At 42.6% G+C, this 22,281-nt stretch overlaps 1 protein-coding gene across 1 annotated transcript in view; it reads right to left on the bottom strand.

Moving 5' to 3' along the window:
• Positions 1-7,745: 7,745 nt before the first annotated feature.
• Positions 7,746-22,281, bottom strand: part of PXN (paxillin) — an 88,943-nt gene continuing 74,407 nt past the window's right edge. Inside the window, exons 7-11 of the mRNA XM_073629316.1 lie at positions 22,076-22,246; positions 21,821-21,994; positions 21,656-21,737; positions 20,368-20,516; positions 7,746-10,979 (exon numbers count right to left, since the gene is read on the bottom strand). Of these exons, the coding sequence (XP_073485417.1) occupies positions 10,713-10,979; positions 20,368-20,516; positions 21,656-21,737; positions 21,821-21,994; positions 22,076-22,246 (843 nt within the window). The 3' untranslated portion in view covers positions 7,746-10,712. The remainder of the gene's footprint in view (positions 10,980-20,367; positions 20,517-21,655; positions 21,738-21,820; positions 21,995-22,075; positions 22,247-22,281) is intronic.

The following is a 22,281-nucleotide window of genomic DNA, read 5'->3' as shown; positions in this document are numbered from 1 at the left end:
GGCACAATTGCAAACCACATGGCCGTCCACCTAAACTGACAGGCCGTCCAAGGAGAGCATTAATCAGAGAAGCAGCCAAGAGGCCCATGGTAACTCAGGAGGAGCTGCAGAGATCCACAACTCAGGTGGGAAAATATGTCCATAAGACAACTTAGACTGGGTTCACACCTATGCTAATTGGCTGCGGGTTCACATGTCTCCAGGGCGGCTGTGGAGTGCACTGCACAGAAACACTGTGCGTTTTGGCTTCGTTTCAGGGCTGAATTCAGCCAAAGATTCTGCCCTGATTCGTCGCTGAAACAGAGAACAGGGACGGACAGCGTTGCTTTGCAATCCGCGGCCGGTTTAGGTGTGAACCGAGCCTTAGTAATGCACTCCATAAAATATGGCCTTTATGGAAGAGTGGCAAGAAGAAAGCCACTGTAACAGAAAGAAAGCCATAAGAAGTCCCATTTGCAGTTTGCGAGAAGCCATGTGGGGGACACAGCAAACACGTGGAAGAAGATGCTCTGGTCAGATGGGACCAAAATTGAACTTTTTGGCCTAAAAGTAAAACGCTGTGTGGCAGAAAACTAACACTGCATATCACGCTGAACACATCATCCCCACTGTGAATCATGGTGGTGGCAGCATCATGCTGTGGGAATGCTTTTCTTCAGCAGGGACAGGGAGAAGGTTAGCGTTGATGGGAAGATTAATGGAGCCAAATACAGGGCAATCCACAAAGAAAACCTGTTAGAGTCTGCAAAAGACTTGACTGAGGCGGTGGTTCACCTTCCAGCCAGACAACGACCTTAAGACCCCATTCACACAGGGGCAACACGACTTGCAGGTCGCCTCAGCGAGGCGACCTGCAAACGACTGCCCGGGCGACTTGCAAAACGACTTCTGTATAGAAGTCTATGCAAGTCGCCCCAAGTCGCCCCCGAAGTCGTACAGGAACCTTTTTCTTAGTCGGAGTGACTTGCGTCGCTCCCCTTAGAACGGTTCCATAGCACAGAACGGGAGGCGACTTGTCAGGCGACTAGGTCGCCTGACAAGTCGTCCCTGTGTGAATGGCCTCTAAACATACAGCCAGAGCTACAATAGAATGGTTTAGCTCAAAGCATATTCATGTGTTAGAATGGCCCAGTCAAAGTCCAGACCTAAATCCAATTGAGACTTGAAAATTGCTGTATACGGACGCTCTCCATCCAATCTGACAGAGCTTGATCTATTTTGCAAAAAAGAATGGGCAAATTTTTTACTCTCTAGATGTGCAAAGCTGGTAGATATATCTAAAGAGACTTGCAGCTGAAAATACAGCGAAAAGTGGTTCTACAAAGTATTGACTCCGGGGGGGGGGGGGGGGGGGTTTGAATACAAGTGCATGTCACACTTTTCAGATAATTTCTTATAAAAAAATTTTGAAAATCATTTCCTTCCACTTCACAATTATGTGCCACTTTGTGTTGGTCTATCACATAAAATACATTTGTGGTTGTAACATGGCAAAATGTGGAAAATGTCAAGGGGTATGAATACTTTTTCAAGGCAGCCAGGAAGGATATCTGAAAATGCTATTTGCCTAGTTTTTTAGGTTGGATTCACATATTCTGCTTTCTGAAGTCCTTTTTTTCAGGTTGACGATTCCAAATACTTAATGCAGACAGCCAGTGAATTAGTATTTTAGCAGGTCAGCCATTACTGCCTACATTTTACTCTCAATACAGGTTTCCTTTACAGAAGACCCACTTATGTTTAAAAACCTTCTCTCTCACCTGCTGCTCGTCTATTGTTTACAAAACCGATCATGATTAAAGTGCTTTCGCTTTCCATCATAGTTCTTTGCAACTTTTTTAGGCTGTGTAAAGGTTTCAGTTATGTCTAGAGATAGCGGGCATCTGCAATTTAAGCCTGGTACACACAATGAGATTATCAGACGAATAATAGTCAGTGGTTTATTTATTTATTTTTTTTGGCATGCTAGTCTCATATAGAAAATGAGTTTACTAAAGTGACGAAAATTCTCATAAAATACAATAAAAATTCAGAAGTGATGTAATGTATTGTATTTTTGGATGACAACTGTATTGATTGAATGAAAATACAAGATCATACGAGAAAAGTTTTCGTGCTTGCCCCATCGGATAAACTGTTGTGTTTGGATCTCGAAAGCTGTGTACCAACGCTCAGATTATCGTACGATTTTTTGGTCATGTGTACAGGATATTAGTCAGTACACTTGGTCGTGTAAGGCACCATCTAAAGAAAACTTAGAGGATTATTTTGCACCATAGCAGGTTTGAAGGCCCATGCACCAGACCCCAATAATCAGGGCCACAGATAGGAGGTATATGCATTCCTCCTGTACAGTGCCCGAGCCCAGCAGGGGCTGCCTGCGTCTCTTGGAGAGAGGGAGAGAAACTGGCCCCGCCCTCCTCCAAGTATGTCTGTCCCGCTCGGCTCTTCGTCCCGTCAGCGTGTGATGAATGAACAGCGACCGGGGGGTGATAACGGCGGTGACTGAAGGGTGGCCTGGGGTGACAGCGCACTGACAGAGAGCAGCATCATCCATGGACGAGCAGAGCGCCGAGCACCCCCTCCTTCCGAGAAGGACTGGCTGGAGATGATGAAGGATAGGAGCTTCACTGACCTGGAGGAGAAGCCTGAGGACAGGCCACAAATGTATTAAACTTTACAGTACATTAAATGTCACTGAATATGAACGGTTTAATGCGTTTGCATTGATTTCAGCATGTGCAAAGTGCTCCATGCATGCTAAAATCAATGCAAACTCATTAAACAGTGCATATTCAGGGAAAATTTATGTACTGCAAAGTGCTATAATCCATACGCAATTAATATACAAAAGGCTGTGATGTTGATGAGGCGGCAGTAATAGAGCTGCACTGGTGAAGACTGATGAGGCCACACTGGAGGCGACTGATGAGGCCTGCACTGGTGGCGACTGATGAGGCCTGCACTGATGGGTACTGATATGCTTCTTCTTAATATTGTTAAAGTTGTTGTTAATATTTATTTTTGAATCTTAATTCTGCATAAAAGATTTAACAGTGTAATTTCATGAGATAATTTAAGGTTGGACTTAGGTGTGGGGCAGGGTAGCGGTTGGGTGGGGCAAGTAACTCTTAAGGCCTGGCAAGTGGCTCAGGACTTAAAATTTTGAGGCCTGCTTTGTACATTCACATCAGTCTCTGCCCTCAGCTTACAGTAGGCACTTGATACCCACTTTTAATGTACAGAGAGGAAAAGGTGGAGCCTAAAGAGGAAGGGGAGTGGTTTACAGATGATAGGGCGGGTCTTAAAGAGGAAGGGGTGGGCATAATTAAATTAAGGGGTGCACGAGTTTAGTCAGACCTAGGGCAGCACAAAACCTAAATACACCACTGCCCGCCAACCATGGGGTAAGAGGCCGACATCTCTGCTTTTCTCTCCAGGAATGCCCCTGCCCCTATATGCTGCCCACTGCTCAGACTTGCCACTCCATACTGCCTTCTGTCAGGCACTTACACTAAAATTCACTGCCCTGCACTGTTTTTATACATTGCTCATAGCCTTGTACTGGCAGTACACAGAACTGAGCTTGCGCTGAACTGCCAGTAAGTACTGTGTATGTACATGCACTTTTTTTACTACTACATACTGCTCACTGCATGCCACTCACTGTCCTGCACTTTTTCTACTGCTACATACCACACACACTCCACAGCTATTTCATACTGCTCAATCTCTTCATCCTGTGTTTGCACATTAGCACACTAGCACTGTGCAGGGCCTTGTCAGGTAGAGTGTATAAGACCCCATTATTTCTAAATGCAGCCCTGCCCAGAGTGTATCTTAAAGAAAAAATGCTGTGAATTATCTGTATAACATGTAAAACCACTGACACTTTGCTTTATTGTATGCCTTGTCCAAGAAACATGAGTGCTAGGGAACATTTGTCATATTTGTATATCTAGCAAAAATGCTATCTTATCACATATGCTCACGTTATATGTCATTCAAAAGGAATGCTGAATATTTTTCTCAGCCTTTGGTTTGTATACACCAAATACTTTAGTCATTTTTATCAGCATTGGTTAGTGTGTGACAAATCAAACCTGATGGCTGGTCTTTTATGGAAATCATCTTACCTTAACATAGCCATGTAAAATGCAAAATAATCACAGCTCCCATTACACCACTGCTCTGTCCAGGACCATTTAAAGGAAACCTGGCCAAGAAATACAGGAATGGCCACCATTAACCACTTTTCAAAAACTCTACTTACCTTGCTGTCTTTGCTGATCCAATGGTTTCCCGATTTTGAGTCACACACGCAGAGAAGTCAAAACTGTACATAGATAAATATTACAGCTCAGTGACTTGTACTTTGAGAAGAGAATGGCAAGGGTATGCTACACATTGATGCTGGCAAAGCTTTCTTTAATATATTTTGTGGATTGAGAATGAGAGCACACGTGTCACTGATTGGGGCTATAGTGTTTGGCATGGAGGCACGTGAGGTGGAGCACGTTCACAGTAATGAAAGCACTGTTTATGATGGAGTCATGCGAGTAGGATGATAGCTATTTGTAAATAAGTGATACCAGACAACACAATGAGAATGTGATTTTTTTTTTTTTTTGAGCATACATTTGGAATCATGAAAAGGAATTAATTCAAGATGTGATGAAAATTTCATGGGTAATTCAATTTGACGTGTAGTCAGAAATGCATTTATATATAAAAGAGCATACAGTATCTCACAAAAGTGAGTACACCCCTCACATTTTTGTAAATATTTTATTATATCTTTTCATGTGACAACACTGAAGAAAATGACACTTTGCTACAATGTAAAGTAGTGAGTGCACAGCTTGTATAAGGCCCCTTTCACACTTGTACGACTTGTCCTACAATTTAGGACTGCAAAGGCGCATGATCAGTAGTTCGCCATGATTTCAGCCACTAGCGGGGCGCTTTTACCCCCCTGCTAGCAGCCGAGAAAGGGTTAAAACCGCCCTCAAAGCGCCACGGTATCCCAGCGCTGCCCCATTGATTTCAATGGGGAGGAGCGGTAAACACACCTCTCCTTCACCACTCCAAACAAGCTGCTGGCAGGACTTTTTTCCCATCCTGCCAGCGCAGCGCTCCAGTGTGAAAGCCCTCGGGCTTTCACACTGGAGACAATGCTGCAGCTGTTTGAGGGCAGATTGCAGGCGCTATTTTTAACGCTATAGCGCCTGCAAAAGCCCTCGGTGTGAAAGGGGTCTAAATTTGCTGTCCCCTCAAAATAACTCAACATAGCCATTAATGTCTAAACAACTGGCAACAAAAGTGAGTACACCCCTAAGTGAAAATGACCAAATTGGGCCCAAAGTGTCAATATTTTGTGTGGCCACCATTATTTGCCAGCACTGCCTTAACCCTCTTGGGCATGGAGTTCACCAGAGCTTCACAGGTTGCCACTGGAGTCCTCTTTCACTCCATGATGACATCACGGAGCTGGTGGATGTTGGAGACCTTGCATTCCTTCACCTTCCGTTTGAGGATGCTCCACAGATGCTCAATAGGGTTTAGGTGTGGAGACATGCTTGCCAGTCCATCATCTTTACCCTTAGCTACTTTAGCAAGGAGGTGGTCATCTTGGAGGTGTGTTTGGCGTTATGTTGGAATCCTGCCTTGCAGGCTATGTCCTTAGTATGCTTGTCTTCAGCAAACTGTTTGCAGGCTTTCTTGTACATCATCTTTAGAAGAGGCTTCCTTCTGGAATGACAGCCATGCAGACCAATTCAATGTAGTGTGTGGCGTATGGTCTGAGCACTGACAGGCTGACCCCTTCAACTTCTGCAGCAATGCTGACAGCACTCATACGTCTATTTCCCAAAGACGTGAGAGCGGTAACACCAAATTTCACCAAAAGTCACATGACACTGGGGAGGGAAAATGGCTAATTGGTGCCAATTTGGACATTTTCACTTAGGGGAGTACTCACTTTTGTTGCCAGCGGTTTAGACATTAATGGCTGCGTGTTGAGTTATTTTGAGGGGATAGCAAATTTACATTGTTATACAAGCTGTACACTCATTACTTTACTTTATAGCAAAGTGTAATTTCTTTAGTGTTGTCACATGAAAATATATAATATTTCCAAAAAATGTGAGGGGGTGTACTCACTTGTGAGATACTGTATGTGGTGTGTCCTAAATTTAAGGACCCACTAGAGATAGGGCCCCACTCTGCAAAGGTGAGAGTACATCCAGCACAAAGTGGTGAAATTGCATTTGGTGTGGTGGTACATTTTAATTCTTCTAGAAGCTCAATCCTTTCATTGTTGTTCTGGAAACTTTTTACCTCAAAAAAAGTTCTTCGTAACCCTTCTCCTTGAGCTGAGCTATTCGTTTTCTTGCCTCATCCTCAAAATCTCGATCTAATGTGCATTTTCTTCATATCCTCAAGTACAGTCCATATGGAATGTGAGCACAATATTTGCTTCCAAAATTTTATTTCTTATGGTCTTTTTTCCCCATATAACATAATATATAAAACATATCCAGTAGGTCCTTGCATTTTTATTTTTTTACCAACTCCAAAAAAAGGACAATTAGTCTGAATTCAGTTCCCAGATAAAATGAAAGTTGTATTGAAAACTATGTACTTGTGCTACAAATACCCCCAGCTTATCTACTGGATAAAGACATCATCTATGTACCTATGCCATGACAATACATGGCACGGGTAAACAGGAAGATCCTCTCTGGAGAAGATTTCCTGGGGCCATCTAAGAAGGAACATACTTGGTGATGAAACAAAAAAAAAAAAAAAAAAAAAACACACAATTTGGAACAATCCAAAGTTATGCTACCAAAAAGCCATGTAAACGTCAAGCTTGATTCCATTCCCTTCTACAATCAGACCCTCCCTATTGATTAGAAGGGTGGCCTCCCTAATAGAAGCCTAAGGGTGGGATCAAGCACAATTTGCAGTATAAAAATCAAAACTCGCAAATAAAATTCAGCAGCTTACAGTATATTTCTGGGTCTACTAATGATCGACAGTCTGTTTTCACTAAAGGTTATCTCTTGTTAAAGGATGTGTTCAGTTTATGTTGCCCATGTTCGTGATCGGTTTACTTAAAGAATACGTAAAATCATATCTTCTATTGGACTAAATATGTTAACGTAAAATTCAAAAAAGTTTTAATCTTCAATTCTGCAGGTTCTGTTACACTTCAACAGTCTCCAAATGCTTCTACATTGTCACATACTGCTGGGGGAAACTACAAAATGGTAATGCCAACACCTATTGCACAGGCATGATTCACTATTGTCACCATCAGGAAGCCTACACTGAGCAATAATGTGTAGCTGAAGCGCAGAATATCATTAGCAAAAAGAGGGATGAAAACAAATTACACACATAATGGCAACTGTTATTGACATACAGGACTTTAGCAAATAGAATGTGTGCCGCTTACTTTTAAGATTAGTCAGTGGAAGCCAGGCTGTTCTGTTCCTCTCAAATTACTGAAGCATTCCAAGATTCTTTTTTGGTAAATCGGAGCTGCTAAGGAGTATTGGACACATACACAGCTCCGATTATTTACATAAAATTTCCTTCACATCAAGGACCAATAGGCACTAAACATTTTTCTGAATTTGCACTGTGTTTTTTAGTCAGTTGGAACGCAAACAGAAATTAGAATGTTTCTTCAACAGGGAAAAAAAAAAACACACACACACACACACACAACAAACCAACAAAATTGAAAATGTTTATTGTCAATGTCACAGAAGCAAAAAGTTACATAAAGCAATGTGGGGAAAACAGCAAAAACAGGTAAAAACTTTGATGGTTTTGCAGAGTTGTTGTGGATCCAATAACTGTTCAACTTCCAAAGAGGAGGCGCTTTTTTTATAGTCTACAAAACAACTGCAATGTGCAGTAAAGCAAGTTCACTCCACACACTGCAGCTCAATCAATACAGTAAATGCATCTGCAAATGTGACAAGACACCTTTAGAAGAGCTGAACTCCCAGAGACAGCAGTCTAGGTTGGGCTTGTTCATTGCAGAACAATTAAAATGTGTCCTTAAGAGTTTAGAAAACTGTGAGGTAACAAAATATAAAAAAAAAAAAAAAAAAAGAACTTAAGGTGCTGTTCCAGAAATCACACAGAAATCCAAAGCACCCTATTTCACAATTCAGTCTAAATGTATGGGGATGACTTCTATATACTGAAGAAAAAAAATGTGATGTTGCCCTTAGCCACCAGATAAAAAAAGTTTTAAAAATTCCATACTTGGCACGGGAAAAACAAAAAGGGGATCAGATTTGTTACCAGTAGCAGCACTGTCCCTTTACATGTGGTCACCTTATAAGAATGCTAGCCTGTGCGAACATGTGACTTAGGGAAATGTCCAGATTTAACATATTGATGCCCTTTAGTGAACCGAACAAAAAAACAAAAAAAAACGTAATTTTCGGTCGGTCAATTTAGAACAAACATATCAATTTGAGTGCATGTAAAGTATAGAAATACAAAAATAAATTCAACAGAAATCTTCTGTATTGGGCAAGATTTCTCCCCATGTATGCATCAAATATGCATTAAGACGTGCTAAAATTTCACTAGTGTGAACCTGACGATTTTCATTCAATCAAAATACAAGTCCAAGCAAATGTTTTTTTTCCCCAAGTTTAGGAAGTACTTGGGAAGAGTGCTGCTTTTGGGGGATATTTAGCTTTTGTTTATGTTATTATGACAGTGGCACAGGAAATGAGGGAAGAGTTTTCACTGGAACATGTAGCCATAAAAAGCAATCATAATATGGCAGATGTTATAACCAATGCACATTTTTATTAAAAAGTGGTTTGTAGCAGTCTGTCTCCACTGGAGAAATTTCCCATCACTTACTGTCCTGACAGAAAAGTGCGGGGAAGGTCTCTCAAGCAGGGCCCAGACTACAAAAAATCTCAACAGTGGTTGTGTTTACTCTTACTCTGTCCAAAACTACAAGCTTTAGAGCTGAACTCCAGGCACAAAAACTTTCATCCAGATATATTCATCATAGCTGCAAAAGGTTAAAAAGTCAATTGTGTGCACCAAATGCCTTTGGAAATCCAAACAACACCTTGTAAAAGTAATGACGACATCATGCCTATGCAGAGAGCAGAGCTGTGGGAGGGACCCAGCAACTCTACTCACTACAAGCTGTCCGAAGAAAATTTAGGCAAGTGGGATACAGGGTTGGGAGTAGCAGTGACTGGTCTTATAAAAAGAAACTCCAGCACAGAAGCTAAAGTACAGGAGTTAATTCATGCTACACAAAGGATAGCATGATTCATAAAAGAACATGCTGGATTTCTGCTTTATGCAAGATGTGTGTCTCTCAATACCTTACATTTTACATTCAAGTGAAAAGTCCATGGATATTAAACAGCAAAACAAAACAAATACATAGGATTTCCCCAGCACATTCTAGAATTTTTTTCAGATAAAGGCATGTTGGCCACAGTCACTAGTCCAGGGTCATCTTTGGCATTTCAATCACATTTTTAATATTAGCACTGCATGCCCACAAATATAATTATTTTGAAATGTTTAGGCAATGCTAACATTTCTAGATTCAGGTGTACAAAATTGAGCAATACATATAGAATTGCAGATTGCCCTAAAAAATTAAACAGGGCCATCCATTACAAAAATGTGGTATGCTTCTCTAAATCAGACAAAAAAAAATTATATATACCGTATATAAAACTATAAACTTTGCATGATTTATATTTTAATTTGGCATTTGCTACTCATATTTGATTAAAGATTATTTCTTGATTGTATTTCAACACTGCTTTTAAATTAACATGTATCCAAAGTTGTTAATATAGTCAATTCACTCTAAAAATACTGAATGTTAATTGCCAGGTTTAGTCAAAGCAAAAAAAAAATTTTAAAAAATTCTAATGGATATTCTTTGATATAGGCATAATATATATGTATACTTTATTCAAAAAAACTGATTTTATTTTGTCAAAACTTATTTCATGGATAGAAGAGCTTAATTTTAATGAGAAAAAAAAGTTAAAAAAAAAAAAAATGGGTGAGTGAGCTTACTCCCCTAATAAGGCGACAAGTTACCAGTAACTGTCAGTAGAAAAAGTTATTGCTGCAATTCCCAAACCAGGCCTTTTCTAGCACAGCTTAATCAATAGTATTAAAGCTGCCAGATTTAGTAACAAGAATGGGATAGTTCCATTCTAAAATAGTTTTAATTTGAAGGGAACCTACAGCAGATTCCTCTCTATTTCATTACAAAATCACTCACACGCACTGTATCGCACGCACACACGCAACCCTTCATCTGCTGCATAGAAGATTGTCTCTTTCTGAAGTGCCGCGCCACCCACAGCACAAAGTAAACATGCCATGTAGTTCAGTGATATCATACAAACCCAAGGAAATGGGAATTCATGAATACTCATCAGGAGAAGGCGTTTGTGAAACAAGAGGGGAAAGAGGGTGCTTCTTGAAGTAAGGAAAGATGAAGTGCCTGACACCCAGAAATCAGCACCTTATAAGAAAATAAAGTGGAAGTGAAAGGAGTATGAAATCCCACTCTCTACCTTCTATGCTCCATTCCTTTCGGTATCCAGCTATTAACCACCTGAGCTGCCCACAAGAGCTGCTCTTACCCTTATGAGCAAAATATTTGGACACAGTACAGAACTCTAACAGAAGAGCTTGACAAAGCAGTTCTGGCAGTATGGCTTGTCATTCTGCTCCTTGAAGGTTCCTTTGTTAAGCTGCTTAAGGCAAAAGGCACAGACAAAGTGCTCGGGATGGAACTTCTTCCCCATAGCGGTGATACAACGGCCAGTGATGGGCTTTTGGCAGCCAGAACACAACGATCCACGGCGTTCGTGATAATGAACCTCACAGTATGGCTGCCCGTCGTGTTCAAAGAAACTCCCATTAACAAATGGAGTAAAGCATTCCTGGAAACAAATCACATGATTTATTTAGCTATAAAAACAATTTATGGCAGAAGAGGCAGGAAAGAAAATAGAGGTAAAGAGGTATTTTGATGCACTCGTAAACACCACATCTTGGGGTACAGTACAAAACACAAATTCATTCACAGACCAGGAGTTAGATTCTGCTACCATCAGGTGATTGGACAAGCTTAGCTGAGTCTGCCCACTAGTGTCCCTCATCTAAATCTGCCCATTCTGGGATGCTCCAGTTTTGTTAGCAAGAAAAAAAAAAAAAAAAAAAAATCAGAGCTGCAGCCCAAAAAAAATGAATTTACAGGACAAAGGAATACATTCATAGACCGCTGGATCTCTACAAGTAATAATTTAGGGGATGTCAACAATACAGATAAACAACAAGCTCATAGGTACACAGGTGGAAATGGGCCAAAACAAAAAGGTTGAAAAGCAAAAGGACCATGCTGATGGGGGAAAAAAAAGCTGAAAACGCAACAGCTATCTTTGGGAGAAAGTAAAATATAATTTCGGCGGTGCCTCTGCTCGAAGGGCAGACTATGTGCTGTATAGGTCCCGGAACCTAATCTCAATGGGAGCATGGAAGGGGGTGCAATGACCACCCATACAGGTGGGAGCCCAAAGCAAAGCAATCTAGCTAGGAATGAAAAGGAAAGAGGGACATGGCTGACCCCTATCCTTTAAGGCACAAGTGTCAAACACAAGGGCTGCAAGTCGAAACAAGCCCCCCAGGGCATTTCATGTGGCCCTCACACCTCTCCTGCAGCTGTGGCAACCCCTTCATCTCGTCCCTTCACCTTACCAGCAGTTGGCAGCAGAGAGGAGGATAGAACTCCTCCACCAGATCCTGTGCCTCTCCGTGCAGCCAAACAGTTTCAAGGGACAACAAGAAACTTTACGAAAGTAAGGAGCATTTTGAACTCCAGGCTACCCTATTCCCAAGTGGAAGAGAAGTTCAAGGTAAAAAAAAGTATTTCTGCTCATTTTAAACAGGTGGAATGAATTTTACAAGGATCCTGCAAAAGAATCATCCCTCTTTTTGGAAAGATAGGGCTCGGGACAGTCACAAGGTCTTGCAGGAATCCCAGCAGATGACAAGAGTCATCTGCAGTAGAAGGTTGAACAAGGAGTGCAAAGTTTCAAGAGCTAGAGAGGCTGTAAACGGTTGACCAGACTTGAATGCCTAAGGCAGGACCAGGTCAAAAGTATATATAGAAGGAGGGATGAGTAGGGAATACAGGAAGTGGTCCCTATAAGACCACTACAGAGGATACCAGGAAATTGAATGCCCTTGGGTGATGGGAATCCATAGGCTAAGGAACATGGCTCAGCAAGTTAGGCAAATGCCAAAGCTGCTATGGACCATAGAATAAACCCTAGGAACCGTGGTTTTGCAACCCTTTCCAAAATAATTTGGCAAGAAGTTGCCCTGCACCAAAGTCAAGGCTTAGGAAGGGGCGGAAGCCTAGATACCTTAGCCTCAAACAAGCAAGTTGGCTAACTGCAGCTGTGGATGGGGTAGGAAAGGGTGTGTTGGGACAAGGACAGGATAGTAGGGGCTCTAAAAGCTGTGTAAATAATCTCTCAGGTAGAGGGGATTAGGAACTGGTAACCCGAGAGTAATGAACTACCCCCTGTGCCATCTAAAAGGAGAGTCCACATAAGAGCAAAAAATAAAATAGAAAAACAGGAGTCTGGAAAGACTTTTGTACTTGGACAAAAAACTTCAGTAAAAAACACACTCTCAAAAGAAAATAGGCATAGCCTTTAGGGAGTATGGAGAGCAGCAGCTATCAAGTAATGAATGACAGAATTATTGTGGAGGCCTATACGCACAAACTCCTAAGAAATCCCCTGGTTACCCCAGGGGTTGAGGAAGAACCCCAAAAGACATGGTGAAGGGGACTAGTCAATCTAGTGAATAAGAGAAGGTTTACAGTGATAAGTGGGCACAAGGAGAGAACAACCCACTTTTCTAAAAAGGAAAGAAATTCACTGATAGAGCTATAGACACAGAAGCACAGGAATCTTGCTATAAATTGTCCCAGCCGAGGTAGCCATTGTTTGGACAAGTGCTAAGGTGACAACAGCTGACTATAGGGCAGTACCTGCTAGCACAACAAGTTTTTAGAAGAGTGTCCAAATGTCAATCCACTGAACCCTTAAAAAGAGATGTACCCTCAATAGAGATAGTAGATTCAGCATTCAGTGCAAGAATGGCCAGGTCCACAGTAGAGATGGACCATTTTGTCAAAATCCAATAGGTATAAAAACCTTTCAAATTGTCAAAGATGGCACCAGGCAGCTAACTACACTTGCTCCATCACATTAAGGTAGGAAATTAGTCTTTAAAAGGGAGAAGACGTTAATCACAGAGCAGGTGGGGGTAACTTTGGGGACACCAAGAGGCAGACCCAGCAAAGCCTTTGCCTTGTGTCCAGTTTCCTGCAGGTAGCAGTATATAACCCATGGTCTATGGATTCCTGTGTGCTGTACTATAAAGGCACCTAATAAAAAAAGGATTTTTGTAACAGCTTACCTGTAAAATCATTTTCTTGAAGCAAATCACGGGACACAGAGCCATAGTATTAACTATATGAGTACATAGGCACCTTCAGGTGTTGGGCACTGGTATACCCAATACAGGAAGTTCACATCTTATATAACCCCTCCTCCTACCAGGAGTACCTCAGTTTTTGTAGCAAAGCAATATACCTAAACCCTAGAAAGAGGGGAGGGACCTCTGTGTCCCGTGATGTACTCCAAGAAAAAGTTTTCACAGGTAAGCTGTTATAAAAATCCTATTTTCTTTATCGTACATCACGGGACACAGAGCCATAGTATTAACTATATGGGACGTCCCATAGCAATGCTATTTGAGGGAAGGGAGACACTCCGTAGGGCACCCCCAGACTTGAGGAGCTATACTGCTGCCTGCAGCACATTGCGCCCAAGGGTGATATTCTCATGCCTTCCTACATCCACCTAATAAAACCTAGTGAATGTATGTACTGAAGATCAAGTTGCGGCCTTGCAGATCTGAGCCACGGAGGCCTGGTGACGCACTGCCCAAGAAGCACTAACTGCTCTGGTAGAGAGTGCGCTTTGACTTGAAAAGGTGAAATCTTTCCCCTTAAATCATAAGCCTGAATTATAACTTTCTGAATCTACTTAGCGACAGTGGATTTCGACGCTGCCTGTCCTTTCCTAGGACCTTCTGGAAGCACAAACAAGACATCAGTCTTGTTTGAGCAGTCGTCTTTAAATAGACCTTGACCGCTCTCGCCACATCAAGACAATGTAGTGACTTTTCTTCCCTAGAACATGGTTTTGGAAAAAACTATGGCAGGACAATATGTTGGTTCAGGTGAAAACCTGAGACCACTTTAGGCAGAAAACTTGAAGAAGGACGCAACACGACCCTGTCCTCGTGAACAATCAAATATGGCTCTTTACAAGAAAAAGCAGCTAATTCCGAAACCCTCCTTGCTGATATAGCAACCAAGAACACCAACTTCCTCAGAAGGACTAAGGGAATATGTTGTATCGGTTCAAATGGCTGTTTTTGTAACACTGACAAAACCAAGTTCAAGTCCCAAGGGTTCAAAGGAGGTCTGACTGGCGGATTAAGCCGCATCACCCCTTGCATAAAAACCCGGACCAAAGAATGTGAAGCAAGCGGTCTTTGAAATAAGACCGATAAAGCTGAGATTTGGCCCTTAATAGTACTCAAGGCCAGCTTCATCTCTACCCCTAGGCAAGAATTCTGCCTACGTTATACTTCCGAGGGTGCCAACCCTTGGACTCACACCAGGAAACATAAGCCCTCCAGACTCTATAATATACAGTTCTGGAAGCTGGCTTCCTTGCATTAATCAAGGTAGAGATAACCCACGTTTCTTCAGAATGTGGGCTTCAATAGCCAAGCCGTTAAATTTAGAGTTTGTAAGGAAGGATGGAATATCCACCCCTGTGAGAGTAGGTCTGGCCGCAGTGGAAGGGACCCTGCATCATCCACCGCCATCTTTATGATTTCTACATACCAGGACCTTCTGGGCCATGCCGGGGCTACCAGAATTACCGGCTTTCTTTCCAGCTTGATCCTACAAAGAAGTCATGGCAGCAAATAGGGGGGATTGCATAAATCAGTGAGAACTGATCCCACGGTGTCACCAATGCATCTGTTCCGTATTCGAGTGGATCCCTTGTCCTGGACACAAAGTTGACCAATTTCATGTTGAATCTGGACGCCAGAATATCTACGTCCTGAGTCCCCCATTTTTGGCAAACAGCCCCAAAAATGTCAGGGTGAAGCGACCATTCCGCCGGGAGCAACTGCTGGCGGGTCAAGAAGTCCGCCTGCCAATTTTCTGCTCCCGGAATGAAAACTGCTGATGGGCACGGAACATTCCTACCTGCCCAAGTTAGGATATGGTGGTTCACCTCCCTCTGTGCTGCAAAACTGTTGGTGCCCCCTTGGTGATTGATGTAAGCCACAGCTGTGGCATTGTCGGATTGGATCCTGACAGGACAACTGCCTAACCTGAATGTCCAGGCCTTCAGACTCCAGACCCACTGCTCGCATCTCTAGGATGTTGATGGGCAAGGTCTTTTCGGTTCTTGACCATTGTCCCTGGACAGTTGTCTTTTCTAGCACTGCTCCCCAACCTGAAAGGCTGACCAGATAACTGGTCTGAATGATTTCTGGGTTACTGGGATTCTGGGTTACCAACCACCAACTGAGGCTTTGGGACACCTGCACTGGCAAGTCTAAAGCTTGAATCGTTTTGTTCCAAGCGGACAAGTCTCGAATGGAACTGGGCATAGGGAGCCGCTTCAAATTAAGCCACCATCTTTCCTATCAACCTCACGCAAAGGCAAATGAAGGGATCTCCTTTCAACCTGACCATCTGCACCAGCTCTCTTATGGAGTTGATCTTTGCCTGAGGCAAGAACACCTTTTTCTGGGCTGTGTCTATTATCAGACCCAGGTACTCCAGCCTTTTTAGCAGTTCTAAGGAAGACTTCTTAAGGTTGAGAATCCACCCCAGATTTTCCAAGTATTTGGTTGTAATGCGCGCGCTTTGCTCCAAACGAGCCACCGACTGGTCTATTAACAATAGATCGTCTACGTACGCCAAGACTGTTATGCCTTGAGCCCTTAACCTGGCTAGAGGTGGAGCCAGAACTTTTGTAAACACCCAGGGTGCTGTAGCTAGCCCAAAGGGCAAGGCTACAAACTGAAAATGATGCTGTTCTACCTCTAACCGCAGAAACCTTTGGTGAGCGGGAAATATAGGGACATGCAGATATGCATCCCTGATGTCGATAGATGCCAGAAGTTCTCCTCCTTGCAGGATAGAAACCACCGACCTGATCGACTCCAAGCGAAAAAAAAGAGTGGATCTTCAGGAACGGATTTAGATTTTTTAGATCTAGAATGGGTCTCACATCTCCATTCTGTTTTGGCACTGTAAAGAGGTTTGAATAAAACCCCAAACCTTGGTCTTCTGTGGGGATTTGTATGATCACCCCCTGAGCCAGTAATCGGTTTAGTGCCAGAAACAGAGATTACCTTTTCCCTGAATCTTTGGGAACGTTTGACCTCAGAAAATGAGACGGTGGAAACTCCCGAAACTCTACGTACCGCTTGTACCCTAGAGTTAGCATGGACATGACCCATCTGTCCTGAATTTCCTTTTGCCAGACTTCTGAGAACTGCAGAAGTCTTCCAAGCCACCCTTGCGAGCGGGGGTACCCCTTCATAATGAGGCTTTAGAATTCTGTTTTACAGGTTTTCGGCCCCAGGACTTCTTTTGTGTCTGGGCCTGACCCTGAGGCTTTCCTCTAGACTCTGACAGTGGAGGCCGTCGCCACTGCCTTGAGGCGGATGCCCCTGGCGCAGGAGAAAGTCTGCTTAAATGAAGGGCGTTTATTCCTTCTCTTAACTGGCAAAAGAGTACTTTTCCCCACTTGAAATCTTTTGGATGTATTTGTCCAAATCATCCCCAAATAGCCGATCCCCATGAAAAGGAAACCCAGTCAGGAGCCTTTTGCATGGTGCTGCGGCTAACCAATTTTTTAACCACAGGGTCCTACACATGTGTACTAGCACAAGCGCAAGGCGGGACACCTGGTGCATAGAATCGTTAATGGCGTCTATGGCAAAACATAATGCCTTTGGAAGTTCTGCCAAATCCCGGGCTTGCTGTACAGGAACCTCCTAAGGGTCTAAATTGGTCTTTTAGGGATTGACAGATGCCTATTGCAGCGACTGCAGGCTGAATAACCACACTGCCAAGGAAAAAGAGGATTTTAACTACTGTTCAAACTACTGTTGTACCTGCCAGCCCCTTAATTCCCCCAGGGGGGAAAAGAACATGCTGTTTGCAAACTTTGTTCTAGATGAGGAATCCCCCCGGCATGTGCATTTACTCCCTCTAGTGGAGACTTTAAGGCAAAATTTTACTCATAGAAGAAAAAACCATAGGTGGACTTTTCACAGTTCCTAGGCTTCTTCCCTTACCTTATCCTCGCTGCAGGATACTGCTGAAGACAGACAGATCCAATCTTCACCCATCACGGCGGGCTGTGTTAGCAAACCTTCAAGGACCGGGTCCCTTTTTATTGGGGTTCCACTCCCTTGGACCTGTATTAGGCGAAACCTCGTTCTTCGTATACGAGACCCGGGTACCATCCACTTTGGCCTCAGCAGCACTTTGGATAGATCCGGTCTGTGGAGGCTGTTTAAATCCAGCAAGGATCCCTCCAGCATAGCTCTTCAGAGGACATCTTCACTCGTTGACCAACACCTTAGACACTGGCTAAAAAAAAAACTGAGGTACTCCTGGGAGGAGGGGTTATATAGGGTGTGAACTTCCTGTATCAGGTATACCAATGTCCATCACCTGAAGGTACCCATATAGTTAATACTATGGCTCTGTGTCCCGTGATGTACGATAAAGAAAGAACAGTTTGGCCTGTCCAAAAGGAGAAACATATCCAGCATCACTGCATTGGAATATGGCCAATGTTGTTAGCATAGGTAACACTGACATTCTTCCAGAAGCATCTATACACCAATTTTGGGTCAGGATGAAAATCAAAATGGTACAGAAGTAGATAAAGTGTTTGGATAAAAGTTGTAAGCTTTACATACATTTAACGTAAACCTGTGCTCAGATTAAAAAATGTAACCTGCCCATGCTGATCTCTCCCCCTAAAAATACTCGTTGTCAAGTCTATCAAATGCATTGAACTCCAAAACACTAACCCAGAATTAGCATGCAGATCAGGTGATCAGACTTCATTTTCTTTACAATTGTTCCATGTCAATAACCCAGAATATTGAAGTCAAAGGCACCTTGCGTTTGTAGCAGCAACGCTCCCCTATATTTTTCTCTCAATATAAACTTTCTTTAAAAAGCCTAAAGACCTTTAACAAGAACAGAAATGCAGTCTTGTTAAATGTCAGTGCTATCTTGAGTATGATTAACATGGTGTATAGCCAGCTCTGAGGTGCACTATATTGTCAAAAGCATTGGGACGCCTGCCTTTACACACACATGAACTTTAATTGCATCCCAGTCTTACCCCGTAGGGTTCAATATTGAGTTGGCCCACCCTTTGCAGCTATACCAGCTTCAACTGTTCTGGGAAGGCTGTCCATAAGGTTTAGCAGTGTCTCTATGGGAATGTTTGACCATTATTCCAGAAGCGCATTTGTGAGGTCAGGCACTGGACGAGAAGGCCTAGCTTGCAGTCTTCACTCCAATTTATCCCAAAGGAGTCCTAACCTCAACCCGACAATAACACCTTTTGGATGAATCAGAGCGGAGATTGCAAGCCAGTCCTTCTCATCCACATCAGTGCTTGAACTCACAAATGCACTTCTGGAAGAATGGTCAAACATTCCCATAGACACACTCCTAAACCTTGTTGACAGCCTTCCCTAAAGAGTTGAAGCCGTTATAGCTGCAAAGTGTGGGCCAAGTCAATATTGAGCCCTACGGACTAAGACTGGGATGCCATTAAAGTCCATGTGCGTGGCAGAAGCCCCACTGCTTTTGGTGATATACCTGTATATTTATAATAAAAGATCAGATTGGGGTTACCAGGCATCCTTCATGGCAGGCCCTTTTAATGCCCTGTTGCTTTTCAGACGTCACTGAACTAAACTTTCAACCAAAATACGGGTGGCATAAAAATCTTCGGTCCACACTTAGTAAGTAAACACACGTAGTAAAAAACAGATGCTAAGCTGACCACGCGTTTATATCAATAAGGGGCTGGAAAAGTAAAAAAGTGGCCGGGTTCTGCTACCATGTTTATCACAGAGGGGATATAAGCTAATCACAAAATAATTTCTAACCAGTCAAGTTGATTGGATGTGGCTACCTACCCATCCTTAATGATAAAGGCCATATCATGTTTATGAGCAACTCAGCTCCTTTGTAAAAAGACTAGTTTGCAGCTCACTGAAATCAACATACTTCTAAGTGTCAATCACAAGCCAACTTAAAGTGGATGTAAACCCGATTCATGAAATTTGAGCTGGGCACATCTCTGTGGTGTTTTCTTATCTCTCTTCAAAGCAATATGTCCTGTAGATGTCTCCATCTCAGTTCTCCTGTTATCAGCCTGATAACTCCTGAGAAGTTCTCCATCACATATGATAAAAGCAGCCTGAGTTTTGTGTTGGGGAGGTTGCTATAAATAGATTAGCAGTACCTTGAACAATTCAACAAATAGAGCTGAAAGTCTCTACATATAAGAGGGGGTGTGTGCCTTTCCTCATATCAGCTGTCTTTGCTGTATGCCCAGACTTCACTGCAGTGCTAACCAGGAAGAGAAAATCTCCCAACACAAAGAGCACTTTCTATATAAAAGATGAAGACAGCAGATATACATGCAAATCATATGTAGGGAGATTTGTTTCATCTCTGTGTATCATCTGAGGCTGTTCACTTTACTGGGTATATGTAAGGGTTTACATCCACTTTAAGCTAGTTTCACACCTATGTGCTATGGTAACATGTTTTTTACACATTGCATTAAGGCAGCCCAGTTATTGCACCAAAATCATACCAAACTAGTGCATGCATACATTTTTTAATTCAGTACACCATAATGCATGGCAATTTGTTACTATGCCCTGTGGGGCGCTGTGCGCACACTGGAGAGCCATTAGGAATAAATGACACTGCAGAGCATCAGCAAAAAAAACATGTTCCTGCATTGTACTTATGTGAATAGAGCCTTAGTCTCCTATGTGGTTCAGGCCTAAATCACAGCCAATTGGCAGTTGCTGCACGTTACAGGCAAAAATACTGTGGCTATTTGCAAGTGCTGGCAGATGAGTAGCAAAGGTTCTTACCCTGCAAACAAAGCACTCCGGGTGCCACAAAGTGTTCAGAGCAGATATATAATTCTCCAAGATGGCATGGGTGCATCCACCACATTTGGGGGCAAACATGTCAAAGTAATCCTTACGACAATAGGCCTTACCATCCCTCTCATGGAAGCCTGTGAAATGGAGATATGTTAGAACAAAAACACAAGCATTGTGCATCATTTTATACATTAACACTTTAACTTCTTCCCATCCCGCGTAGTCAAATGACGGCTGCAAGGTGGCTCTCTCATCCTGGGCGGCCATCATATGACGTCCTCGGCTTCCCGGCCACTAAGGGGCGCGTGCCACCAGCCACGTTACTCGGGAGCCGATGCGCGTGCCTGGCGGTCACGATGTCCGCCAGGCACAGAGCAGGGACGTGGATCTGTGTGTGTAAAATGTCCTGTCAGGGGAGAGGAGACCACCCCTGTGTTTCCAGTACAGAGGAACACCGATCGGTCACCTCCCCCAGTCAGTCCCCTACCTCTACCGTTAGAATCACTCACTAGGTAACACATTTAACCCCTTGATCACCCCCTAGTGTTAACCCCTTCCCTGCCAGTGACATTTATACAGTAATCAGTGCATTTTTATAGCACTGTTCGCTGTATTAATGTGAATGGTCACAAAAGAGTGTCAAAACCGTCCGATCTGTCCACCGCAATATCGCAGTCCTGACAAAAATCGCAGATCGCCACCATTACTAGTAAAAAAAAAAAATAATAATAATAATAATAATAAAAATGCCATAAATCTATCCCCTATTTTGTAGGTGCTATTAAACTTTTGCGCAAACCAATCACAATACCCTTAATTCGATTTTTTTTTTTTTACTAAAAATATGAAAAATACATATCGGCCTAAACTGAGGAAGAATTTTTTTTTTTTTTTTTTTTTTTATTGGGATATTTATTATAGCAAAAAGAAAAAAAATAGTGTTTTTTTTCAAAATTGTCAGTCTTTTTTTGTTTATAGCACAAAAAAATAAAAAAAAAAAAAAAAAAAAAAAAAACAGAGGTGATCAAATACCACCAAAAGAAAGCTATTTGTGGGGAAAAAAAATGATCAAAATGTCATATGGGTACGGTGTTGTATGACCGTGTAATTGTCAAAGCGTGACAGCGCTTAAAGGTGAAAATTGGCCTGGGCAGGAAGGGGGTGAAAATGCCTTGTATTGAAGTGGTTAAGAATACACTCAAAGAAATGTACTTCTATACTGTTTTCACAATGCTTTTTAAAAACCACTCCTGGGGTTACTGAAGTATATTACCTTCTGGGCCAAAAAATGCTCCGCACTGTGCACAGAAGAAATGTTCAGGATGCCATGTTCTATCTAATGCAGTCACAACTTTCTATTGAGGAAGAGGATAAAATACAATGTAATAAGCCCAACACAGAATAAAACGCTATGTTCTTTTACAAGCAAAGCACTTACATCCAGTATGGGCCCGTTACAGTAGAAACAGCGTGGGGAGAATAGATTATGATAGTCTTTTTCACAGTAAGGCTGGCCATCTCGTTCAAAGAAGTTGCGTGATCCAATTTCTTCCTGGCAGTGTGTGCATACAAAGTGTTCAGGATGCCAGGTCCTTCCCATAGCTGTGACAACCTGTGCACACAAAAATATTCTCAGCGTCAGCTGAAGGTTCACTAATGAACTTTCCTTTCAACACCAACAAACTATACTCACCTGACCAGCAATCGGCTTCTTGCAAGCTCCACAAACACCCTTAGCCACAGTGGCTACTCCCAGCTTGTTAAGGTCAGACTGCAGGCTGCCCAGCATGTTGTCCAGCTGACTGCCTGGCTTTGGAGCACTGGAAGGGGGAGAGCTAGTCACAGACTTTCCTTGAGCCATGAACTGTAAAAAAAATAAAAAAGGACAAAGTTTGTCAT

This window comes from Aquarana catesbeiana, linkage group LG01 (assembly GCF_042186555.1).
Source record: "Aquarana catesbeiana isolate 2022-GZ linkage group LG01, ASM4218655v1, whole genome shotgun sequence".
NCBI lineage: Eukaryota > Metazoa > Chordata > Amphibia > Anura > Ranidae > Aquarana > Aquarana catesbeiana.
The sequence above is the reverse complement of the archived record's forward strand: the minus strand, read 5'-3'. Positions and strand labels throughout refer to the sequence as shown.